Source organism: Aquila chrysaetos, chromosome 5 (genome assembly GCF_900496995.4).
Source record: "Aquila chrysaetos chrysaetos chromosome 5, bAquChr1.4, whole genome shotgun sequence".
Classification (NCBI taxonomy): Eukaryota; Metazoa; Chordata; class Aves; order Accipitriformes; family Accipitridae; genus Aquila; species Aquila chrysaetos.
In genome coordinates, this window is record NC_044008.1 from 46,151,455 (window position 1) to 46,178,370 (window position 26,916).

General features: G+C 38.2%; 1 protein-coding gene across 14 annotated transcripts in view; it reads right to left on the reverse strand.

Annotated features, from left to right (window-relative positions):
• Positions 1-26,916, reverse strand: part of TCF12 (transcription factor 12) — a 175,984-nt gene that overhangs the window by 22,058 nt on the left and 127,010 nt on the right. For 11 of the 14 annotated variants that reach the window (XM_030016097.2, XM_030016100.2, XM_030016095.2 and 8 more), the window contains 5 exons: positions 9,402-9,507; positions 8,131-8,270; positions 7,667-7,811; positions 6,071-6,135; positions 1,820-1,898 (listed from right to left, as the gene is read on the reverse strand). In XM_030016097.2, the coding sequence (XP_029871957.1) occupies positions 1,820-1,898; positions 6,071-6,135; positions 7,667-7,811; positions 8,131-8,270; positions 9,402-9,507 (535 nt within the window). Of the gene's footprint in view, positions 1-1,819; positions 1,899-6,070; positions 6,136-7,666; positions 7,812-8,130; positions 8,271-9,401; positions 9,508-19,617; positions 19,768-26,916 lie in introns of those variants that run through there. The other 3 variants (XM_030016104.2, XM_030016103.2, XM_030016102.2) reach the window with 1 other exon arrangement.

A 26,916-nucleotide genomic window follows, 5' to 3' on the forward strand; every position in this document is an offset into this window, starting at 1 on the left:
AATAAAGATAAAAGTCCAGATTCATAAATGAAGGTAATTAACTACTGGAGCAATTTACCAAAGGCTTGATAAATTCTGTATCACTGGAATTAAAGGGGGTGGGGTGGGAGGGTGTAATTGTAAAGCAGATGCTAAGTTTGCGCCTGAGAAGGATTTCAGTGTTATTTGCTTATATCTACTACTGTCTTAGCCATCAGAATCCAGAATAAGGAACACAAATCAAAGTGCAAATTTTGGAGAGTTTTATACTTGATACAGGTTCCAACAGACAAAGGCATCAACAGCAAAGGGAAAACCTCAATTTTAGGGACCTTAAATTTGTATTCTAAAATGAGAAATTAGCTAGCATGCTTACAAAATTAGCTGTGGTATCTAATCAGGGAACTCCAACTGGGATCTTTAAAACTTTAAATACTTTGAAATGTCAGAACTTCTTTCTTCCAGCCACAAAATATTTTCAATATTTGCTTTGATGTTAAAAAGAAAATAATAATAATTTTCTGGTCTGATCTGCCTTTTCAGTACAACAAGGATATACAAAACATTCTTTGTCGACTGTAATCACTAAATAAAAAAATCCCATTAATTCCATCATTACTCAATTCAACACGGATTTTTCAGTTACAGAAAAAAAATGCCCAAAGCAGCTGCTCAGGTATGCCATGTCAGATATTCATTAATCCGTTAAGTCCACAGAAAACCAGAACAGTGTCCATTAAACATGAGTGAAGTATGAATGATGAAAGTTTTCTGAGTGACGCTGCATATATAGATATGCATATTCACATACATATGTATATGACTGCATTCTGCATGCAATAACTTTACTAATTTATTCACCTAGATTACAAAAGCATTCAGCTACGGTCATTCTGTACACCTTTCACTATAAGTTAAAATTTTTTTTTTATAAAAAGCAAAACACTCTTGCAAAAAAGTGACCAACAGCCAGGAGCCTGCAGCGATATATTAAATAACAGAGAACGGGAAAACAGACTGTTGTATAAACGTTAAATAATTTAACAAATTGTACTATAGGAAAGAACAGGGTTAAAGTTACATCATCTTGCTTGTAATTCTAGTTCTTTGTTAAACAACAAATTTAAGTCAATGGAGCTTTCACAGTCCTCTCTATATGGAGAACAGCTGTTCAACTTTTACTAGACAGCTGAGGCCACAGTGTCTGTGAAAGCTGCACTACCCACTAATAGCTGTAGGCAGCTGCCCACAGTTCTTCTCCACACTGGAATGCTTCTTCCCACATTCACACTACAAACACACAAAACACAGGTGACAGAGGTGGCTGCAATACAGAGCATTTATTTTGAAAAATGCCAGAAATTCTTCTCCCATAGAATGAAAGCATTCATGGAAGATATGAATGAAAAGCTATCCTGTGTAAAAACTGGATAGTCTCTACAGCCTACTATATTTTCATTAGAGGGAACACACACCTGCTGTTTATCCCTAAAAGCTGCCCCAGAGTTTTAACATATAGCTTTAAAAAAACGCCAACAACCAAATCACTCTTATTTCTCTCCAATGGTACAGATTTGTACAGATATCTTCATAGCTGTGATAGTATATGCTCATTCAATGTTTTCAAAGATTATTTTAATAAGCTAATTTTCAAAGCCAGTTGCCAGGATTTAAGTGAATGCTTGTAAGAAAATACTTAAGAATCTGGATTTATAAACCTGGGCTTAGTACAACGGAAAAATAAACAAAATACAGAAGTAATTATGCAAGGAAGCTACTGCTGATTTCACTGATGTTTTCAAAACAACAAACAACTTATTGACAAATGGCTTGTCTCTACCTGTAAGAGGTGAAGGTGATCCAACTGGTGTTGACGGATTTGATGGAAAACTACTGCTGGTATGATCAGGAGAATAAATCTAACAACAGACAAAAGAGATTGTATATCAATACATGTCATAATACACAGTAAAAAAAATAGCTATTAGGATTCCTTTCCATGCTTTTAATTGTCAGTCTTGATGCTGGGTTGATAAAAAAATCCCAATTTGATCCTTCAATCACAGCTCTACTTTATTACACTCAAGACTCTAAAAATGTCCAGAGAACTTTCATTTTCAAGCAGCTGTCAAAATAAGCACAGCCTGTATTTGATAGCAACACGAGTATAACCGATCTTCCTTCTACTTTAACAGCAGCAAAAATTACAGCCTTTTTATCACTGAAGGAGAACGATATACGTAAGAGTTAACAGTACAAAGATAATTAAACAAAACTTCAGGAAAATGCGGAGGAATAATGACTTCCCAAACATTAGAGAGAGAAAAGATTTTAGCAGTCAACGCATGTTATCTTCTAAAAATTAATCCTTCAGAAGAGAAAATACCAAGGACGCATTCAGCTCTAGTTCCGATTGGTACCTACTGAACAAAAACCATCTGAAATTTGTTGCCCTTGCTATGTATTGCAGCACATACAATTTTTCTCTCGTATTTCTGTACCAGTTGCTCCCTTGAGATACTAAACCTCAACTTGCAACAATTCATTCCTTGCTATTAATGTAATTAAAAAGTCTTGATAAAAACTAAAGACGTAATGCTTAAAGCTTTAATTAAAACTTAAATTTTCAAGATTCTTGGAAAATTCATTTTGTGAAGGGAATTGAACAGGTTTAGAGACTGACGATGGACTTCAGAAGATATTCTTACAGGTCATGAGTTCAAACCTGTTTTACTTGAGCAGAGACCAGGATTTGTTAGTCATCAGATGGCAGTTAAAAAAATCTTCAGTGGCAGTGTGGTTGATGTCTCTTCACACAGACAATAAAACATTTCAGTACTTAGCTGACGATAAACTGGGACTTGGTTAAGTTGCGCATGTTATTTTTTGAACTGACAAAACCAGGACCCGATAGACCACATGCTCCTTCGTGGTCTATCATACTTTTTCATTAGAAAAGACCACCAGTTTCCTAATGGAAATACCTCTTCTTTTTCATACATGCTAGAAAGCAAATATATTTAAAAGAACAAACTGCCTCAGACCATTGTAGGCAATTCATGCATTGTACATCAGCATAAAAATGAATCTTGCGTGTCAGTATGGGAACTGTAGAGAGCTCCAGACAGATAAGATACAGAAAATTAAAATTATGTCAGAACAAAGGCGATGAAGTCTCCTTTGAAACTGGTCATCTTCCACTGCTCTACCTGCTGATTTTATTTTGCTATATTTTATAAGAGAGAAAACCTACATTAATACCAAAGCCACAACTAAAATACGAGGTCAGAATTCATTCTGCATGCAGTCCCTGGCCACTGTGCTGTTAAATGACCAATGATGAACAACCCTGACACCTTCTGCCAGGCTTAAACGGTAACATGACTCATTTTACTGCAACAAATGAGACTCCTCCTCCTATCAGTCATGGTCCATTCCAATCAGCAGGGTGCCAATATGCCAGGATCTAATGAAAAGGCTCTTAGACAAAAGCTGCACAATTGAGAGCCTGCAGAGCCAAACCTCGGAGCTGTTAGTCCAATTTTTTAAACACTACAGTGTACATTTCAGTTAGGCTTTGTTATGTTAATGTTATTGAGTCTAAAGCAACAAAGAAACTTAATTCATGAATTACTTTTAGAAGTCAACTTCCCTACATTTTCTTTTCTTTTGTGAGGGGACCAGTGGCTATTTAACTATCGAGACCGTACAAAGGCCTTTCCCCTAGTTCTGAGGTAGGAATCAAAACATAAGTTATCACAAAGAGGTCTGATATAATCAACAAAGTTAAACAGTCCTCCTGTTTGATCTCCTCTAAATTAAAGACCAAGTGTTTTGATTTGGCATTAGGCAATGAAATAAACCAGATGTTTCTCCTGCCATATAACCCTCCATGGGCACAATCTTAAAGGGTTATTGTTTGGCAAATGTTCAGGGAAACACATTAGAAATGGCACGAATACCCAGATTTTCTTTTCTTTCTATCTATACTAGTTCATTATCCAAACTAATGCATAATCCACAGGGCTTTGGGAACTTTGTGTAAATACTTTCATGTACAATTCTCTTTCTTGCCTACCCTGAGATTAAGACCACAATTATCCAGGCTTAAACCTAAAATAAAAGAACCTTTGCAAATGTATTATCTGGCCTTACATGTTTAATCACATACTATTCTGTATGGTCTTTAATACCTAAACTGAAGAACAAATGTCGTATCCTCTGATGTTTCGCACATGAAAGGCCTATTGCAAGATGTACATCAACAGAATTTTAGAACTAGAAATTCCTCTCAACAGTTGCAGCAGTAGCATTTTAAATCCTAACAGAAAAGCATATAGCATAATCTTCGAAAAAATAGTCAAGACACTCGCAGTATTTAAATAAAACTTTGTTCAAACGGAAAAATATTCTTGGTTTACTAGCCATCAGAATTCATGTGCGCTAGCTTCACCTGCAGGAAAGACCACCTCCCTCCTCTCCACAACCGTGGACGGTGCTCCTTGCCCAACAAGCACAAGTGTGCTGGGTACGCGCGTGTGCGGGGGAAGCAGATGGATGAGGCAAGGGATTTGAAGTGTGCAGACTATGGCATGCACTGATAGAGCAGATGGAATGCATCACCATCAGCTATGACAGAAATGATTTATGGAATGACCTGGCTGCTCCTGCCAAGCAACAACACGGGATGACAGAAACAAGTTTCTATGACAACCAGAGCCCACCCACCAGTTAGATTAAACATTTCTGACTTCCACTTGCAATATATTTAGAGTTTTTCCTCAAACCATCAGCCTGGTTTTCTCAACTAGTAACTTGGGAAAAAATACCTGAAAGGACGAGAAAATAATTTAAAAAAGGAGAGCGGTGGAAAACATCACAAAGTCCCGCAGGTCTAACTGGCTAGTGTGTCAAGACTTACAACAGAAATTTTGGTCAGGCTGCAGAACAGCAGACATCCTAATACATCTGCAGAGTAATGAACAGACTGAAGTATGTAAGCGTTGCTATTTCTAGGAGTCAAAAATTATCCCAGTTCTTTTCTGACAGGTCTCAAACAGACAAAAACAGAGTGTTAACTGCCCTCTGGACTTGTGAATTGTTATCTACTTGCTGAATCCCCAAAAGCAACAGGAACAACATTTTTCTCCTCAAAGCCAGTAGGTCAGAGTTCTCCTACCCAATATGGACATTACAGACATTATCAGATCTGGTAATCTTTTAACATATGACCCTCTGAGGGATGCAAGGGTAACAGGATCTGCACAAATACGCACATTTGCATTCACTGGTATGAGGTGAGGGATACAGAATCCAACCCAGAAACAGTCTTTTGGGGCTGCAAAGTAGTCACTTCTATCTTTTAAATCAGACTTAGTCTCCCTATTTGCTACATACAAGAAATACAAAGTGTTCCCCCAGCCACCGCTCCTAATTCTGAAATTTCTGCTATACAGTATCAATTACTGTTTTATAAAAAGTACATCTGATTGTATTAATGCAAAAATAATTGCTCTATGTGTGCATATGCAAAGAGAGTTTATAGACTGAAGATACTTGCAATATTTTACATTATCTACATTATTCCAACAAGAGTTAAAACTTTATGCATATACAGCATTTTAAAGGCTGTTCCATAAATTATAGCTATACAACACAACATTCAAAACCTCTCTGTTTTATAAGGCCACTGAGAAAACATTTTAAACCTTGAGGCAGGATCTGCTCTGAGAGTAATGTTAAAAATATTTGTCTTTAACTAGAACACTACAGAAAAAAAAAAAACAACCCCAAACCCTAAACTTTTTATGATTATCTTTTACTTTGTCTAAGCAACTTTCTAAACTATATCTGCCCTAAATTTTTCAATCACCTGAAAAAAAAAGGAAGACAGAATGAGTCTTCTACAAATAAAAGCATTTTCCACTTGCTTTTTTATAGACATTTGTCTAGTATGACATCGTATCATAGTACATTATTGTAACTTCATACATGAAAACTCCTGATTTGATATTATAAAATGAACACATAAATAATGGATACAATGATCAAAATATGTCTTTCAGATCTGAATATTCTAACTGCTACTTACAGATGCCAATGCCTTTCCAAGTGCATCACCTGTCTGTGAGCTTCCAGCACCATTTCCTCTGTTTCCTGTAACGTGGAAAGCAAACCCAACACTTATTTTTAAAGCTGAAATTTTATTTACTTGTATTGTTTTATTCATCACATACAGTTGAGCAACTTTTTAAACGGATATTCTGAGGAAGTTAGTGTCAACAGAATCAGTTCTCATTATACTTAAAAATTTAATTAAAACAATTAGATTTAAATTTAGATGCTCTCCTCTTCAAAGTCAAACACAGTATCACCATGATAACTTAAAGACCAACAAGCAAAAGCAGTTACAGGAAACACTGAAATTATTTTCTAGGATCACAGGCTAATTTTAATGAAATGTGAAAAGAAAATCAAAATCAGAAAATTATATTATTGCAGCTTATTTCTAAACAGTTATCACTGAAGTGCTGCACGTTTCGTTAATTCTTAAAGCCAAATTCACTGAATAGTTAGTTCCTTGTGTGTCTCCTTGCTCCCCCTGCTCTAATTCCCTGTGTTGTACTCTCATCTTTTAGAAAATCCTTGAAAAGCTCTTATCCACCAAGCTTTCTGTCACCCCCGCTCTTAGTTGCATATCAGCAGCTTTGCATGCCCTTTTGCTCCACACACCATCAAGCCAAGAGGAGGTCTGAAGCCCTGCCAATTGGAAACACAGGAAGGACCTGAATCCTCTGAAATATCTGCTTTACTGTAGAAGATAGACCCTTTAAAAGTGAATCTCCTTTCTCCAATTATCAACTTCTAATGCCAAAAAAATATATTTAATGTGAATGTAAGCCATTCACATCAGAAATCCAAATCATGCAATACTCGCTGTTTCAAGTTTCCGGCAAACTTGGATTTTCCAACCTGAATTTCCCATGCAGATTCATTAACTTGGTTTTGTTTAAAGATCTGAGTGTAAAACATGTTCCCAAATCAAAGCCAATATAGTCACTCTAACTAAATTCCACTTACTTAAAATGAAGTTAAGTGGAAATCATATTGAACTGACACAGGGAATCTACAAGCATTTAATTTCTACGGCTGTATCTTAAGATGCGCAAATACGTGCAAGGAACAGATGATCAACCTATATTTCATGCTTTCCAGGTAAGCACGGAAGAGACTAAACCAGCCACCATACTGGCTACTTAGTAATCTCTAAATCAGTTAAGAGAGGAATTTACGATGCAGTTTATCAAGCTCCGCAAAGCAACAGCCCTCCTGCCTTTCTCCGGCACAGTACCTTGGTGATACAGCAGCTCTGAAAACTGCAAAACCAGAATTATGTATATTAACATGTATATATACTAAACTATGGAAGGATAATTGTGATTAAGTTAGATGGATACAATCTCCTGAGCAAAGGCTTGGCTGTGAAAGCAAATAAACCAGTAAGTCTTAAGCTGACTGCAAAACAATTTGCCTCATCTCAGCCATACCGAGGACAGAAATGGCACAGTGGTGCAGTATCCCTGATCTACAAGCATCCCATAAATTAAATCTTACTAATTTTGTGCGTCATGCAGCCCTAAATTTCATTTTCTTGTAAAATTAAAAAAAAGCCGGAAGAACTTTTTACCCAGAATATTATCTGATCCATTGACAGGTGGAGTGTGTGAGGCAGCTACATAAGGTGAACTGCTGGTACTGCCACGATGGAAGCTAGACATTGGAGGAAGACTGGCATTTATATCTGTAGGTGAGACTGAATGCGGGGGATAGCTCTAGAGAAGAGAAACAGAGATAAGACATTAAGTAGTCTTTAAATAAATATTGATATTTTAAGATACCAAATATACTGCACCCAGCTCTTTATTAAAGAAAGGGACTCATCCATCCTCTGAACAGACCACTATACAGCCACAGATTTCTACTGATACAACAGATGTAAATAAAAGGACATAAAACTACTACAGTAAGTTTGTGATTTCTGACAACGGGGTTTTTAACTGACATACATGAGCAGCAAACAAGAAGTGAATTCTTTTAAGTCAGATCTCCATATAGAATCACAAATACCTTAATCTGTGCTGCATATCTTACCAAACGGTCATGTGTGTGCAGGCCGCCGTAACTGCCGGACTGGGACATGTGGGAAGAGGAGCCTCCCAGCATCCCACCATAGCCAGGCTGGCTCATGCCATTGGATGAACTCCAGAGGTCAGAAGAATTGTGGGTCCCATCTTTTTTTTAATAATTATTTTTTAATAAAAAAAGAAAACAAGAAAAATATATTTAATGAAGACGACTACCGAGTTCTACTTTCCTTTACAAAATTATTTTAAAAAATACAGAATACAGCTACTCCGACTAACATCAGCAGGGAAATGGTGACCAGTTTATACGGCGTCTTCTATTTTCACGCCACTACACTGTTGCTATATTTATAAAAAAACCCAAAAAACCAACAGAGGCTTTATAGCTGAAATACAATCCAACCACAGCTGAGAAAATACCAAGTACTTCTGCTAATTACACAGACCTTCAGTAAGGCCAGATTTGTATCAAGAGGGTTGATAAAAATTCCAGACTGAAAGAAATAATGAAAAAGGGGGTGGAGGGGAGAGAAGTTTGGCTAAGCAGAGCTCATCATAAACATACAGTGCAAAACATCTATTAACCAAAATAATCAATTTATAGTCTAAAATACCTTAGTACCATAAAAATATAAAAACATTTCATAACAGATTTAAGTAACTAAAATGACTACATTACATAAGCCTTAAACCCATGTGTCAATGGAGTTTTCCTTCTGTAGCATAAACTGAAGTGCTCTGTAAATTCCCATACTGAGAAACTATGCTTTCAATATGCTCCAAAACCTCATCAGACTACAGTTCGAGCTAATTGTATGACGTGAGGCTGAGGAAATGAATTCTGCTCTCATTTTGTTCAATGCAACCCCCTTTTTTTTGGCATGTTGGATATACAAGCATTTAAGAACTTAAGACTGTTAGCTGATATTGTACAGTCAAATTCCAGAACAGTCAAGAAGCCCTCACCTCATTTTTCTCTATCACTCCAGTGTGCTGCTCTGAAGCCCCTACAAATCAAGGGATGGGGGATTCTGTCCATCTGGCCTGGTGTATAATCCCCTTAAATTTCAGTCAGCAATTAATGTCATGAGAAAAACTTTAAATCAACAGACAGCTCCCTTCATCTAACTGTTTTAGAAGTATATAAAACTTTATCATAGGCTCTAGCACGATATGTTACCTTTACGCTTCCTCGTTCATTCAGTACAACAGTGGCTGACTGCAGATTTCTACCTAAAGGACAAGTGACATCTACCCATATAAAGTCATTTTACCCACCTTGCATAAAGAAAGTGCTAGCAAACATACTGCTTGGTGGCTTAGGAGACGGGTAACTTGGAGATTCTCTGTTGAAATCATCAGAACTTGGGGATGGTGCATACACCTAAATATTGGAGAGCAATAAAAGCAGGTTAGTAATATTTGGGTGTTGTGCATTAAAAAAAAAACGTAACAGCAGACAGACACAGATAGAAAGCACAAATAAAAAAAGAACAGTGTAGCAAGCTGCAGCATTTGTTGCCCTTGTTTTATTTGCTTTTTAGCAAGTTGCCACAGTACAGAGGAAGTACAGTAGAATGATCCTAACAACACACTTTCTGGTGTGCCAACTCAGCCAGGTGGCCTGATAAAAGCTTGAATGCTGATTTTGCTTTCTAAGTGCATGACTCGCACAGACTTGTTGCTCAAGATAAAAAAAGCAAGATAAAACAACCGGGCCCCAAACAAATTTTATTTTAAAACAACTGTATGCCTGTTCGAATATTTAATTAGCTGGCATCCCAACAATCAGAAAGAAAAAAAGAACATCCAGTGACAAATGGAACGATTTTAATGCAACTATTGTATCATCCATTTAGAAACTTGCACGCCTTTGTATAGTCGTCAAAAATATATGTAATGCAAGTCCTGAGGAATAATCTTAAAACTGCAACATCGAGCAAGTTCTTTTCACACTGGTCTAGCATTAAAGAAAACCAGCATCGTTCTTTTCTCAGTGTAACACCACATTGGAAGGACTATTCTCAAGATGCAAACAACGAATTTTCTTAAGTTAAAAATCTAAGATGCCAAATTAACATAATGATTAGAAGTCTTTCACTGCACTAACTCTAAGAAGAAATATAAAGCATATTCAGGAATAAGTCAAATGAACAAAGCCAGTATTCACAGACTCAAGGACTCTACCCATAACATGAGTTGTTCTAAGCGGTGCTATTTCTTCATACCAATATTTTGGTCACTATACTGAGTATTGCAATATGACTAGTGTATGTTAAAAGAAAAATCTTAAAAAAAAAAAAAAGGCAAATTAACAAATATGGCAGCAAAGAATATAAAAATGTAACATTGAAACCAGAGCATCTTTTTGCTACAAAGTAAAAAATGGGGTATTTTCATTTTTTAATTGTTCACCTTACTTGTGAATACATGAGGCTTCATAAATGCCTATGTTAAGAATAATTTTAAAACTTTAAATCTTACATACTGCAACTTGCAAAGTGCACTATGCCCCAAAATTCAAAAGTGAATATTTTTATCCCTTCCTATACAAATACAGGCACACGCATGTTTCTACAACATTCACCTCTCTCGTCTTTCTGGGATGTTGTTTACCAAGCAAGAGAAGGGCCAGGAAAACCAAGCCGGCCAACAAAAAAGCGTAAGTTCCCTAAAAGAGAACCATTGTTCTCCAGGAGGGTGACTGTTCTGATACGGATATTCAGAAAGTGAAGTGGGCAAGTCCCGCTGCCATTTGCATACCAATACCCCTCCTCCTCACTCCCAAATGCTTTTCTAGCCTGCTGTTGTCAGACCAAATGGCTGGGCATGTGCCTGCAGACAGCACTCTTTTATATCAGAAGGACTGCTTTACCACTCTCTTAGACTCGTTTTACATCAACAGAATTTCAATAAAATCTATCAAACTACAGTATGATGGAATCAGGACAAGGGCACAAGGAATCAAGCCAGGGCATAGCTGTCAATACAAGCCATGTAATGAAAACGGCTGCAGGTAAAAAGGCACCTGGTAGAAAGAAGTCAAGTGGAAAACTTACACAACTTTTAGTTGCATGCTTAAGATTTTTTTTTTAATCAACAGAAATGAAAATTTTTTAGGAAAGAAAGCATTACGGGGAGCTTTTGTTGAATATTTTACTTGCAAATTTTCAGTTTATGGAATAAATGTAAAATAGAGATGCTTACCAGAGTGACAGAATGACAATACGTTATAAGCAATATTAACAGTACATATGTATTTACTATATAGGATGAATGCATGTATATTCCATGCCTCAGACATATTGTAACAGAAATGTCACTCTGTCAAATTGTAAATACTCGCGCTCATAAGACTGCAAACATATTAGGCAAAACTGGGCTTAATTTACAAGTTCTCTGTTGTGCAGAGTAACGCAGCATATGCTATAGCTGATGGATAATCTATCACTGTCACAGGACAGCAGTGGAAACAAAGCTTTATGACATTTAGGACTGCCATGGAGATGTACACTGATTAATGCGAAATCACCTACAACGACGAATTCTACTTCTTTTAAACTGTAATGTTATCAATGAGATTTGTAAACACAAGCTTCAGACTGAAATTTTAACATTTTACATAATTGGGTGATTTATAAAAACTGATTAAACATTATCTCAAAAGGGAAATTAAACCGAAAAAACTCCTACAACTGTATCATTTACAGATACATGTGTACAAGCCATTAACATAATAAAAATGTTATGAATTATATTAACGTAAAAGAGGCCCTTCCAAACAGCTACATGAAAGTCCTAGCACAGACACATAACTTTATATAGTTTCTGCTTGTTTTGGTATCTTAACCATAGCTTGCAAAAACATAGCTGCAATGTTATGAAGCTGCACTTGTGCCAGTCTAGATTTTTCAGATCAAAGGGTTCTTGCGGCAAAACACAACTGATGTGGTCTCAAAGACTTCATTAACTCCAGATGTGGGGAAATAGCCAGCCAATTCCACAAAAGGAGCAAGTCTCTTTTAGTTACAATCAGAACTACCCACAAATTAAAACCAGGCCTCTGATGTCATCTGATCACCTGCAGATGAGCGCCAGGTTTTTTTCTGGTTAATGACCTAATCATAACTTTTATGTTGTGTTACTAGAAACAAAATTTAAAAGCAAAGGACAAGATTTACTAAGATTAACTTGAAGTCCATGAGATGCAAAATACAAAGGTTTTAAATAAAAGAGTTGATTAAAAAAAAGGGTGAAATTTTATTTTTAAGTCGGGAAGCCATGTATCAGGACAACTAGTTTGTCCACGCTGAAAGCCCTGCATGCACTAGGACCCCTATCCACCAAAACGTAGGCTCTGTGGCTGCTGGCCTGCAGGAGGCTTGCATGGCTGCACCGCAGCTCCCCGGTCTGTGTCCTAGTTAAAGGGCTTTCTCTTCTGCAACAGCTGAGTAAGGCAGTTATAAATATGACGTGGCTGCTCAAGATGGCCTCTTTTAGCTATTAAACTGATAACAGTGACATCCAGGAGGCATTAAACCAGTTTTTCCTGGCTGACATTCCCACTAAGACAAGGAATACTGTTAAAAGGTCAGCCTGTCTGCAGAGTCTCCTTGAAGAGGGTTGTCTCCAGCAGGTAGAAGAGGAGCCCATCTTCTAATCCCCTTAAATGCACCGCACCTGAAGGCATCGGATGTGTCTCCACACTGACAAGCAAAACACTCTCCAATTATGAACGGGAAATTCCCTTCCGATAAACGCATGCCAAACCCAGGTTTTTTTACATGACTTATCAAGTGGAGGACTTGACTTTTTTGGAGCTGTGCTAGAATATACATCAATCCTAATGCTGCACTGCTTCTGAAGGGTAGGTAGCCGCCGCAGAGGGAAGTGGGACAAATGAGAGTTGTAAAGGACGTCAAGTCAGAGACCCACAATGGTCTCTTCCACACCCTGAACTGGTTTATGTTTCTCCAGTGGGAAAGGCAGGATGACAACTAAGATTTTTTTTTTTTTTTGAGGGGTAGTGGTGGGAGCTGACTTCAGACCAGAGCTGAGAAGACATTATCTGTACTACATCAGGTTTAAGCAAAAGAAAATGCATCATCCGGCTCTGAAATCTGCCCCGGTGATTAACATACGTAATGAACACTATCATGAAAGTTACACTGCCCTCATATATTTAAAACATATCAAAGGATTACACAGTGTGCTTCTGTGTACTAATACAAGTGCCAATAACGTGAACATCAATTCGAAGATCTGGGTTTACCAAATTTTATGCTAAGTAAAACTTCCAAGTTTCATTCTATAAATGCATTTAATAAATATAAAACTTGCAAGTCCTCCTGTTGGCATACCTCCTCTCAGGCAATTTTCCCATAATCTGTTTCAAATTCTTAAATATTTATCAGTGTTTAATATTAATGTTAAAAGCAGATTAAAAAATAGCAATGAAGCAACCAAACCTTACTTCCTATGAGCTCATGCTATCTCAAGACCAAGGCTCCCATCACACATACTGTTTATGGAATTATGAATTATGTTCCTCATTTAAGCCTAGTTATTAACAATTCTTGGAAGTTCAGGAAAATATTTATCAAGCTGCTAGAGACAGAATTTTCTGAAACCAGTAGAGATGGATAACCTATTCTATAGCTTGTAAACTCTGCTAAGTAGCCTATCTACATTCCATCAGCATCAGTCATGCACTGAGCAAGTGCGCACTGATGAATGATTTGTACATGTGGCAAAATTTTACAGTGTATTATCTGCAGGTTTTGTGGCAAAAGCTAATTCTGCTGAAAGGCAGCTCTAGGAAAAGGAAACTTCTTTTCACGTTTATTCTGTTTCTGACAAAATCATGTACTAAAGCTTCAGGAATGTAGAATAGTAACTATAGTTTTCCATGCTCCTTTTCATAGCAAGACAGAAGCTCCCCCCCCCCCGCCCCGCCTCAATTCTTGTTTAGTTGATATTTGAGCAAGAAGATAAAATGAAGAGCCCTAGTATACAAGATCAGTATACCATAACCTCAATCACACTTTTTGTTTCCAATACTAGGTGTAAAGCTTCATACATTTTAAAAACTCTTCTCACTACCCAGAATGAAAATAAAACACTCCTTTAAGTGAATAGAGCACCAGTCTTTTCTGCAAATCCAACCATAATTTTTAAGGATGGTATAAAATTCAAACTCCTTGAAGTAGCTAAACTGAATTCCATCTTAAATAAATGTTTATGCAGTTTAGGCATGCTATACATGCCTATTTGGGTATTTTTGAAATGCAGAATCCCACTGCAACGATACATAGCACAAATACTTCCTAGCTTCTTCCCCAGTAAATTACAATCTTAGTCACGTTAAAAAGTGATAGACAAACTTACCAAAAATCCCAAATTCAGTGTATGGAAACCTTTTGGTCTGTTCTTTTGATTTTGTTTTTTAAATTGTAGTGTGAGGCAGAAAGCAGAGGAAAAAGAAGATAAGGCAGCAGGAACAACACCAGAAATATATATACATATGTAACGCTTGAAGATTCCTTTCATATTTTATTTGCTAAGTAAAGTCTCTTCCCCACACTCTCCAAACTGTGCTGTTACTAAAGGATGCATACAACTAAGTCTGGAAAAATTCCTGATTAAATTCAGATTTTAAGGAAACAAAAAAAGGAAAAGCTGAAACTAATCAGCCTGTTTCTTAACCAGTTCCCTGTGTTTCAGAAGACTATTCTAGCTGTGGTAGGAACCCCCATCACCAGTATTGACCACAGGAAGATGCAGTAGTATATATAACACTACCTTTTGCATTTGTTTATTTCTTCTCTGAACACACTAGTACTCTCAGTTTCTGTACCTCTGACACAGACTGTTGTATTTCTACAAATGGACTTCAACACGCACGTGATTATGAAAGCAAACACACTGAGCAAAGGGGTGTGTGTTACTCTTTGGTGCTCACATTTCAAGAAATATAGATCTGTCCAATACAGCACCTGATCCCATCCCTAGCTGCTTTCATTTGCCCAAGGAAATGGACATAACCTTCACTTTAAAGCATCAATAAAGCTTGTTGCAGACAAGACAGCCTTCTGGCAGGGGACCACTGCTCAGCAGATTGGCAGTCCAACCCAATGGAGTGGAGCAGGGAAAACTCTCTTGGGCTGATGCATTGCAACTCATCGTTTTTTAGGGGGATGGGGAGGGGAAAGAGAAGGGTGAGGAACAGAAAAGAAAAAAAAAAAAAAAAAAAAAATCCAGCTGACCAGTGTTTACTACCTGTCTTTATTCAACATCCACAGCCATGTACCCCTAGAGATTTTCCAGATGATCTTATATTTGTCCTGACTTACAAATGTTAGCTTTGACCTTGTCTGAGTTGCTGTGGGCAGCATATGGTACAGAACAGCTTTAATTGTACTTTTCTCCCTGTATACTAACTGGCTCAATACTAATAAAAGCAGAATTGAATAATTCTTTTTAGCACCTGGTTGCTCCAAAATTTACAAACTGAAAACATTTTGCATTGATGTTAAAAGACTTAGTACATTATTTATTGTGCAACAGCTACAGAAAGGCATGCTGCCGTGTCATCTAAGCATCATGCAATATTATTAACATGTTTGTCTCTGCTATGACTCTGAGAGCAATGGCTGCAAGACAGGCATTTTCTCCACTAAAAAATACCCAAATATACACATACCTAGTCGTACTTGTATGTATTTATTCATCTCTACACACGTGCCCATACGTACATATGCACACACATGACATGTTTATAAATAGCCTTTTACACTCTGAAAATTGTCAAGACAAAACATTTTCTCAAAAAAAATCCCAATACAACCTAGTTTACAAAAAACCAAATCATAAAGCATTACATATATGCAAAATATATCTCCCTGCTGATTTTTTTTCTCCGTTTTTAAATAGGTGTTGTAGAAATCTACTGTGAAAGATGCAGTAACTCTGCCTTGGAAAAGGGCTCAATGAAGTCTCAGCCTATACTGAGAGAAACAAATATTTATTCAATAATAAAAAATACTCATACACAGTCTGGTATATTGAATTAACCCATACAATGTGCAGAATACAACAACAACGTGTAATACATTCATAAATTTATACTCATATGAAATAGTAATCATAGGTGACAAAATAAAATATAATGAATATTGTTCCTTAAAATTATTTGTTTTGGTGGTAACTGACAAAATTACTGCGATCTATATAAAAAGAATTCTACAGTACATTTAGAAAAATAACCAATTTATCTCTGAACTTGTAGGTTAACTGAAAAAAGTGGAAATCTTTCAAGTCTGTATTTTACTCTTTATGCACAAAGAAGATATAAAACTTCTATTACTTAAATATTATTCTGCTGCCATTGCATTTTATAAAATTTAAATGAAAAGGCTCTGGTGAATGAAGAAGTTTGCTTAATTATTTATTAGTTAAAAAAGAATAAAATCAAAATGTTTAAAAAGTATAATTTAAATTTGTCCTATTATTTCTACCGAAATATTTTTGCAGCTTTTTTTTTTTTCAGTGGGGCTTAGGTGTTTTGATTTTTTTGGGTCTGTAGCATAGCTCTTGAATGAAAGAGAAGAAAAGGTAAAACTTTAAATAACTTTAAAGAGAAATAAACATCTTTATTTATTTTTTTCCCAAAAGCTCTATATTAGAATTTTGTAAGCCTTCCATAAACTGAGAATATTTTCTATAGATCAACAGGTGAAGGACCCCCCAAAAAAAACCAAACAAAAAAAACCCACCACAGGCTAAATCTTCTAGCTCAGTGCAGTGCAAGTGCTGTATTTTATTTACAAAACAGATTAAGATCTTTTTTCTTTTTAATTTGGTGAGAATTCTTGAAACATATTTTTTTTTATAACACCTATTACTAAAATCTTACTCCTTAGCAAAGGATTTGTATTAAAACACTACTTTTCATTTTCATGTGTCCCTCCCAAAACATACAGAAATTACAAAAACTTAACCTATTCTAATAGTAAAACCCCCGACTTAATTTTAAAACTTGTAATTTATGTGCCAGGGCACACATGACCATCTATTGGGGCCCTCAGATACTTTTTTTTTTTTAGCTTAATATTAAGCTTTCTTCTGGCTTACAAATTTAATAAGTTGAAAAGAACAAAACATATTTAATGAAAAGTTTAAACCACACATTTTCTATGTCATTTCCCACTGCCCTGTTTGTAAATAAATCAGATTTTATATACATCACCAAGTATCAAAGAATGTCTGTATCCAAAAATCTAATGCAATAATCTAAATAAAAATCTCAAACTCAGTAAGGTGCATACTATCAACTCCTAATTGATCAAACACCACAAATAAAGAGCAGTAAGACATCAAAATTAGGGTATGTACTGTTCTCGTGGTATGGAAACATTCATATGAAGATTTGGCATACACACCTAGATGTGTGCTTCAAAAACTGTAAGACAAAACCCACCCTCCCGTTTCACATATCTTCCTTCTGTATATTTAAATTAGTAATTTAGTTCAACTTGCAGAATTCCTAGAAGAGAAAAAATGCTAAATGCTAGCGAGATGTTAAAAAAAAACAAAAAACAAAACCAAACAAAAACCCCAAAAAACTTGGGCAACATGATATAAGATCATCATATGATTTGTCATCTATTTACTAACTCTTCAAGCTCATAAAGGTCACCTCTGACCCATAACAGGCACATGCTATCAATTTTCAAGCCATGCTCTCCTACAGTACCAGCACTTCCATCTACTATATGCCTGGAAATACTTAATAAGATCAAAGCCTTTTTTTCCTGCTACAAGAACAAAGAGAAATGTTGTAACAGAGTGATCTGTGCTCTAGAAAGAATAAAATCAAAACTCCATGCAAGTTATATTCCCTTTGCTTCAGGGGTATTGTATAGTTAATTTTACTTAAGTCTTATATATATCTTCACATAAAACTTCAAACAGATTGTTTTAGCCTAGGAGCAGACATGAAAGAAAAATTATTTCATATTTGAAAGACAGCTGGCATTTATACCAAAGGAAATGAAATAGAGACAAGCAATTTTACTCATTCCCCTAACCTCTCCTCCAGTATCTTTTCTATTATTCAAGAAGCTCATACACGGTGTCTTTAATAAGTATAAAAATCCATTGTTTAATTATCATTGAATAAAAATCTTGGCAAAAAGTTTACTAATGAAGGCAAAGCTCACATGGGCCCACGAGAGGAGAAACAGAAGTGAAAAAAAAAACAAACCCAAACAAACACACCACAAAAAAGATCTGTATCAGCATCTCTTTTTTTCCTATTTAATGTTGTTTTTGTAACAGAAAAAAGGCTAAACCACATACAACATAGACTGGAAAAAACAGTTAAATTTACCATTGTGTGCTAGTTTTTTTATACACAAAAATCAGAACTGTTGTCACATGCACTTAAAAATTTTAAGTGTCAACCATGAAACAGAAATATCCCCTTTGATTTCCAAAAAGTTAAAATATAGAGAGGAGATTTAATTTTTTTCAGAATCTGCTTTTTTTTTTTCCCTTCCTCCAGTGGTTGTAGCAATATTTTGATCATTTCAAAATCCTACAAGTGAAACGACCAGCTCTTGGCAAGGCAACGTTAATAGCCGGCTAGCGGATGCTACGTTACTCGTATTGCACAGCGCCCGGCAGCGCGGCGCGTTACCGATGCCACGGCCAGGGCTCGGGACCTGGTGATCGGTCAAGCCGGAGCAGCGATTACCGAAGTGCACTCAGGAAAGCTGCTCTGCAGTCATTTGGAAGAGGAGAGATTAAAAAAAAAAAAACCCACAAAAAAAACCCAAACCAAAACCCGAAACACAAAAAAACCACAAAACCCCCTCCAAAACAAAAAACAAGCAACCAAAAAACCCCCACCAAACCCCAAGGAAAAGCCGCCAAGCACGCAGGAACCCGAACTTGGCTGCGCTCTGCAGCGCGCCCCGCGCTGCCGGCACCTCAGCCGCAGCCGGCGGGAGCGGGACCGGGGTCGGGAGCGGGACCGGGGTCGGGAGCGGGACCGGGGTCGGGAGCGGGACCGGGGTCGGGAGCGGCGCGGGCAGCGCGAGCGCGGCCCCGGCCCCGAGCGCCGCCTGGCTGCGGGCTGCGGCCCTCCGCGCTCCCGCGGAGCCGGACTTGGTGTTCCTCCACAGAACTGAGGAGACTGTCACCTCCCCCCCGCCCCCCCAAGCCCCGCTACACAAAGCGGCCCACGAAGCCCGGTATAGTTTCTTTTAAAGACCGCTCACCTCCCCCCCCGCCCCAAGCCCTTTGCTCCGGCAGGGGAACAGGTTGCCTGCTGGAAAGCACCCCCCGCCCTCAGAGGGGCCGCGCGCGGCTCAGCGCCGGACTCGCGGGGGGACCCCCGCGCTGTGAACTTGTATTTGCCCGAGGAGCGGCCGGCAGCCCAGCACGGCTGCCCGGCGCCCAGCAGCTCCCGAACAAAGGCGGCCGCCCTTACCGTCTTCCCGTTGTAGTAGTACATGAGGGAGTTGCTGCCCACCCCGGGGACGGGGTACGCGCAGTACATGGCGAGGCTGGCGGCGGGCCGGGCTGAAGTGCACCGCCTCTCTCCACGACATCCACCCGGCCGCCCGCCCGCCCGCCCGCTTCTCCGCGCCGCCCGCGCACATGAAGCGCCTCAAAGGCGACTTATGCAAAGCAGGACTGAACCATCTCCGGCCGGGCGCGGGGGTAGGGCCGGGCGCGGGGCCCCCGCCGGCCCTCCGCTCCTCCGCCTCTGCCCGCCGCGGCCCGGACCTCGCCAAGCAGCACAGGGAGGGAGGGGGCACGCGCACCAGCCCGCACGCGCCGGGGTCTGCGGCCACCGGGAGATCGGCGTGCGCATCCCAGTAAATGGCGAGCTGCGAGGCGGCGGCGAATGGATACGTCCCGAGCGACTCAATCTTCTGCTTTTTGTTTTAATTTAATTAGAGCGCTTGTGGCAGCGGAGACGCCGCTTGGTGCGGCTCCAGCCACACGGCCATCTGGCTCTGCCTGAAGTTGCTTCCAACTTTGGCAAACGCCCGCCGAGCCCACGGGGAGCTGCCGGGAGCGAGTCCCACGGGAAAGCCGGAGCGCCCCGGCAGCGGAACCCCGCAGGCGGCCCCGCGCTCCCCGGGCCCCGCGGCGTGAGCCCGCAGGACGCGGACTGCCCTCGCGAGGGGCGAGCCTACGCGATGATCGGACCCTAACGCCAAGGCGACGCGTACCCGAGACGCTTGGCTCAAAAGTAATCATTAAAAAATCATGTCATCCCAAATCCCTTTTGAAGACACGGTACGCAAAGTACGATGGTTCTTTGGAAACGTAAGCCCAGACTCCCTTTACGTTGTAGAATACATTTTTGTACGAAAAAAGCAGTTCTGTGCCCAGATAAGACGGGGAAGAAAAGAGAAGGGGGGGGGGGACGACCGACCCCGACAACTTTGGCACATCACAAGAACGTGAATTACACAATACAGCAAACAGACTGCAACTTCCAGCACAAAAATTCCCTCAATATTTGGATGTTATCTATGCCTGCTTCGTCTTTTTGCTTTGCCACTGAACAGTGGCATTAACTAACATTAACTCTTAATGAGGTGTACGTTTTTTTATTTTCTATATATGAATGCAGTTGGTTATTAACTGAGCTCCTGATTAAGTCAGATATGCATTTCAATCCAGGGAAAAAAAGGTTAAAGCAAAACCACATTTCTCCACCTCTGTGTCGACTGCCAATGCCGTGAATTCTCCCTGCCTCCCTCCTGACAAAAGCAGGAAAATAATTCAGGATAAGGAAAAAAATGGGCAAAGTTCAAATCAGCAATTTACAGGGAAAGAAAGCGAGTTGCAGAAATTTGGTTCATTCTGCCAAGCACCTTGCGTGTCAATGAAATCTTCTGAATTAAAAAGATCCGCAAGAGTGACAAATTGAATACAGTAGAATACTATGATCAGATAAAAATCTTCGTGGGTCTTCTGTATATTGTCCGTTATCTCAGGACGTAACTACTGTAGTGTCTGTAAATATACAATATACACACACACTGACAAAAAATATTCACACCTCCAGCTTCAAATGCTTTCTCAGTGAACTCTTCCAATCAATTGGGAGACTACTGTGCTCAGAGTATGTTGGCAAATACATCCTGAAGTTGACATCAGCTGAAGAACACTTGCATCTTTACTGCAAGTCAGTCTACACATGCAGAACTATTTAACCATGCAGTAAAGCTAATGATATCTGAACTGAACTCTCCTCCAATACAAAAGGCATAGCAGCAGCAGCTGCAAGAAGGAACATCACTATACTTCAGACTATTAAATCGCCAGGCCCACAGAGTGACTTGCGGCTTCCTTCTTCCCCTAGGGACCACAAAGACCCATTTCAGTCCCCAGAGAGTCCCCAAGAAGCTTTGATTTGCAGCAAACAATGCCATTCCTTAAAGCTTCTCACTAATGTTCCGGACTCTACAGATGAGACATGCTAAAAGATCTTCAGATCTTTGCATGTGCTACTTCTCATAGCACACTGGATTAAAATCACTAATTCAGACTAACGTACAACTTAGAAAAAAAAACCCTAAACACTGCAAAAAGCGCTTTCAGCTTGCAAGAGTTGAAGAAGTAAGAGAACCCTTTTTTTCCTGAAATAATTCAAGCACACAAACTTTTAAATCATTGAAAATACTTCTAGGGTAACTGAAGTCAGTTCTTTGAAGTAAAGACTATCATCAACACAGTTGTAATTGCTACTGCGCCTCCATGCACACGTGCTCAATTTTCAAAATAGTTGCATTTGAGATGAAGAGCATGATCAAGCACCATCTCAAATAATAAGCATTATCCACCCGTATTACAAGCAATTGGAAAAATGTTAAAACATACTTACTGCAGAAAAAACTAACTTTACTATGCAGCGTTGGGAGGGGGGCTTCTCCGCATTACAACTGCCCTATACTTGTACAGGGCAATTGTAATGAATAATATATAGGTAATATTAACTGGTAATATTTACTAACACATTTATCAGTACAAGGAAATCACTGACATTGTTCATCATCACATGGGTAAGACAACAGCAACAGTATGATCAATAATACTGAATAACACCACTGCAAATGCTGTCTGTAGACAAACTAGGCTGAAGACTGGTACCTCCATAAGTAGTCAATAAATGAATTTGCTCCTGAGTTACTTCCCCACAAATCAAAAGGACAACAATTTAATTTTACCAAAAAGGGAATTAGTTGTCCTACCCTCAGTTACATTGATGGGAATAAAATCGTAGTGCACAACGCTTGAAATTTATCACTGTATCTGCTCTACATTTACTGTATGAAAACGTTGTTTCTCACAGGACATTTGCTACATTGATTCACCTTACAGGATCAAACCATAATTCCATCAAGCATATCAAACTTTGACCCACAGAAGTTTACTTTCACCAGAATAGATGAAAAATAAAGCTAAAAAGGAAGAATGTGAAGTTACCAAGAACTCTGTATTTGCAGGAACTACTACTACCAGATAAGTATTCCAAAAGCTCGTGAAGTCCCGAGTAAGTTTTTGTTTTGTGGTTGCAATTTTTATAATCCCCATTTAAGCCAAGCAACAGCTGCTCTGAAATTTGTTTTCTTAAGAGAATCATGTTACAGTGAAATGAATCATAGCTGGATCAGGGATACTGTACTGGGTACAGTTGTTTACTCCATTTTTCCTTGGTGACAAGTCAAGGGTTAATCTTATGACTCAGCCTGACAAAACAAGTCAGCTGGAGACAGGGCCAATTTTTTAAACTTGATTTCAGACAGACATGCCGTCAGCAGAGGAGCACTGAACTGACATGCACTTTGTAGCCCGAATTGTTTCCACTCATGACCCTGTACTGTGTGTCAAAACAATAAACTGCCTATTTCTAAAGTATGTAAAGAGATTATGAAAGCTGATGCCGAGCAAAATACTGACCTAATAATAAACCAAGCTACCTGTACGAGAATATTTGCAAGGACTGTTTTAACACAACTTTGTGAATGAACCACATGTTCTCCCTGAAAACAAACTTTTATGTGAAGTAACATTTTTGTCCAACTGGTCAGAGCCACAAAGCAAATACACAATAAGCGTATGTAACCCATCACTTCAGTTTATAAAAAATAAACATAATTTCTCCAGATCACTGAAAATTATACCATATGAAAGATAATTATGTAACTGTCTCAACGGACAAGAGCCATCATCTGGTCAAACATATTCCACAACAAGACTGAAATATCAAAATACTTTAGAAAGGTTATTGCTTTTGCTTTTTATCACAGTTTTATTATTTTAAATGGCTCTATTCAAACACAACAAACAGCAAAAACTTTTCCAATTAATTATGTGCAAATAGGAATTAAAGTTCCTTTTTCACCAACAAAAGCAACTGTGATGTGTAAACCCAAGTATCATGAGTTTCCTTGCAGAGAGTTGGCTTCAATCCTGCTTAAAAAATGGTAACGTGGTAAGAGCCCAAACCTGCTTTTGACAGCGATACCAATTCTATTGTTCTTACTAATTTCCATTTAATTTCTTGGGGGCTAGGTTAACCTGCTATCTTTGGAAATAAGGCAAAGACAACTGCCCTAGAAGTCTCTCCTTTCCTCCCCACTCTGTCCGAGGCTGGCACTTACTATCAATTTCAACCACATTTGACAGAGGAACAGAAGTTTCACAAGCAATTAAGTTCTTACCAGTTCTAAGAAAACTGGAACCTGAACAGAAGAGACAGACCCCAACTGATGCCCCACTGAAATAAAGGCAAAGAATGGGGAATAGAGGATAAAAGACAAATTCATAGAAAATTAGTCCTATACTGAACAACCTGTCACTAATTAAAATATACATAGTAAGTTTGAGCTGCTTCTCCTGCAACAATTCAGAAAAAAAAATTCTAGACATCTTAGGACTCCCAGTATAACTTATTTTAAAACCAAATATTTACGATGATTAACTATAGAAAGGCCAGAGTTAGGATCATTGGTAAAGGATGCATGGAACATCACACATAAGTAGCTGTTAGAATAGGCAAGATTTCAAGCCTTAACAAACCCAGCTGTTTTAAGGGAAAAAAAAATTGCTTATTACACTGTCCTCTATTTAATTCATCAGTTAAGTAAATGTTAATTTATTTTAAATCCTGGAAGTATAGCCTTCTGTTGTTAACCAACCACTAAGTATGCTGTTCAGCAGAGACAGAGCAGACTAACTGTATGGAAGACAATTTAAAATAACCCAGTGGACTAAATTTGATAGGCAAAACCCACACAATATCCAAAGGAAAATGTTTTAAGCAAATTAATTTACTCATCTACGCAAGAGCTAAAATAGTTTGGCGGCTTTCTTGTTCAAAAGGTTTGTCTTTAACTTCACATTTAACATTGATGTCATTATAGGCAGGGAAGAGGGAACAGTTTGAAGGGATAGAGAACAGACAACAAACACTAAGGAAATTTATATTAATTGCTACCCATTACTTCTACCTAGCAATATTACAAGGTCTGGGGGGGGGGGGGGCTTGTGGGATGGTTGTTGGTTTTTTTGTTGTTGATTGGGGTTTTTTTTTTTGTTTGTTTGCAAAAAAACTCCAGTTACGTATGACAGATATGGGTAAAAAAAAAAAGTGGTGTTTTTTTTTTTTTTAATTGGAAACTACAGCTAGGAAGTTTCTCTTTCAGTACTTTTCCAAATAATATTGAATTTCAGGTGTTTAAGCTTTTATGTAAATATTTTACTAGAATGGAAAGAATGAGGAAAAAAGTGCTAGATATCACATTCTTCAGAATCAAACACACAAAGCAATTTATTTGAGGTTTTAAAACTTGTTTCAAAAATCTTTCAAATACAACTTTGTGAGGATATTGCTCTAATTCAGAAAGTTGTATTATTTTGCTGAAAATATTAAGCACTTGAGGTTTGAAAGCCTCTATATGAAGGTCTTAACTACCCATAGCTGCATTAAAAAGTAAATAAACATGTTTATTATCCTGAGGCAATAAATGATGCCATCAGAAGCCTGGTAATCATCATCCCAAAATGTGCTAAAAACCTACCCAATCTAAAAATGTGTATAGACCTTAAACAAATTTTAAAACCCAAAATGAATTAGCAAGGCTGCATTACTGAAACTTGCGGAGGACTACCTAGAAATCTTTTCACATCAACTGAATATGGCCAAGAAAATTTATTTGAAAAATTAAAAAGTGATTAAGGGGTCCCTCTGCTGGTCCAACCTTAGTATCATTTAACTTTTATTTCATTACTGAAGTACAGTGTATTTTTCACTTTCTCCCCTCACCAAACCCACAGCTAAACCTGCACTTGTGTCATCTCCCTGTAGGTGGCTCCATAGTCAAAACCTGAGCCCAGCCTAATACATCAATACACACAGACTTTAAGAATTTATTAAATAATTCAGTGTCAGAGCAGCTTTAGAAAACTGCATGTCAAAAAGCAGAGAGCTAATTGTGCCTCAGCATATATTTCTTTGCATATCTCCCCTTCTTCTGTACTCCAACTTGCTGCTTAGAAAAATTGTTCTGCAAATGAAGCCGAGTGAGCTATCAAAAGCCAAACAAGCAATCCTTCTGTCATCCACAGTTAGAAATCTGCCTACTACTTCCTTACAGAAAGAAAAAACGCTAACAACTAATCCTAGCTATCAGTGCAAACGGTATGAAATCCTGTAACTAAATCTCCAAGACTGTGCAACTTGCTTTCTTTAGAAGTCTTGACATTACAAAAAACTCTGTGGCACTAAAACAAAGGTAATTTAATTCAATTTCTTCGCTTCAGTGTGTAAAGACATATCTTCATCTGAAATTTCATTTAAAGATCACACAGTGTTTTAAGTTCAGTACCATTTTTTGGAAAAAGCAATCATTTTTGTATTGCCCATTTCTGACAAATGGCACAGTCACAGGCAAAGCAACCTGCCCAACATTCGGACTGAGCAAGCAACTGAAAGGAAACCTCTCAGTTCAACAGCAGGTAAAAGTCCAGCAGCACAACGTTGCTCACTACTTTCCCAGCTGACTTCAGGGATTATAAAAGCCTTCCCACCAAAACCACAAGTATTATCAAGCAAAAGATAATTAAGAAATAGTCTTCAAAAAAGCTTTTATCCTTATCTATTGTTATAAAACACCACACTAATTTATGGTAATGGACACATTAATCTTTGAGGTAAAGCAGAAGTTGCAACAATTCAATGTAACTTCTCCCTAAATTACAGGAGCTGCAAGTCAGTCATGTTATTTTTTCAGATAACCATTTTAGAACTATGCGCACATTTAAGGTTCTTTTATGCAGATCTACACTCCAATTTAAGAGCATCTAATATGCTCATTTTGATGTGAAAACTTAAAAAATAAAGTATCTCCAGGAAATCCAAACACAGAGAAATAATTTGACATCATTATATAGCCCTCATATATGTACATACGGGATTTTCAGAGAGAAGATCTCTCAATTAAGCAACCTCACAACAGTTCAGCACAGTCAGATGACAGGATAGTTAGTTTGGAAAAATGATCTGATTGCAATAAAAAAACCTGCTATTAAGGGAGGGTTACTTAAGTACCTTCACCTCAATTCAGTGAGATCTCGATCTGAACTCTCACAGCAGGACTTTGCAATGGACCGCTTATCCGTCTAATGACAGCTAAATGTTCTCTTATAGATTGTAACATCCCACCCGCTCTTTGCTGAGGTTACTGCTGTTTTCAGACAGATTTCA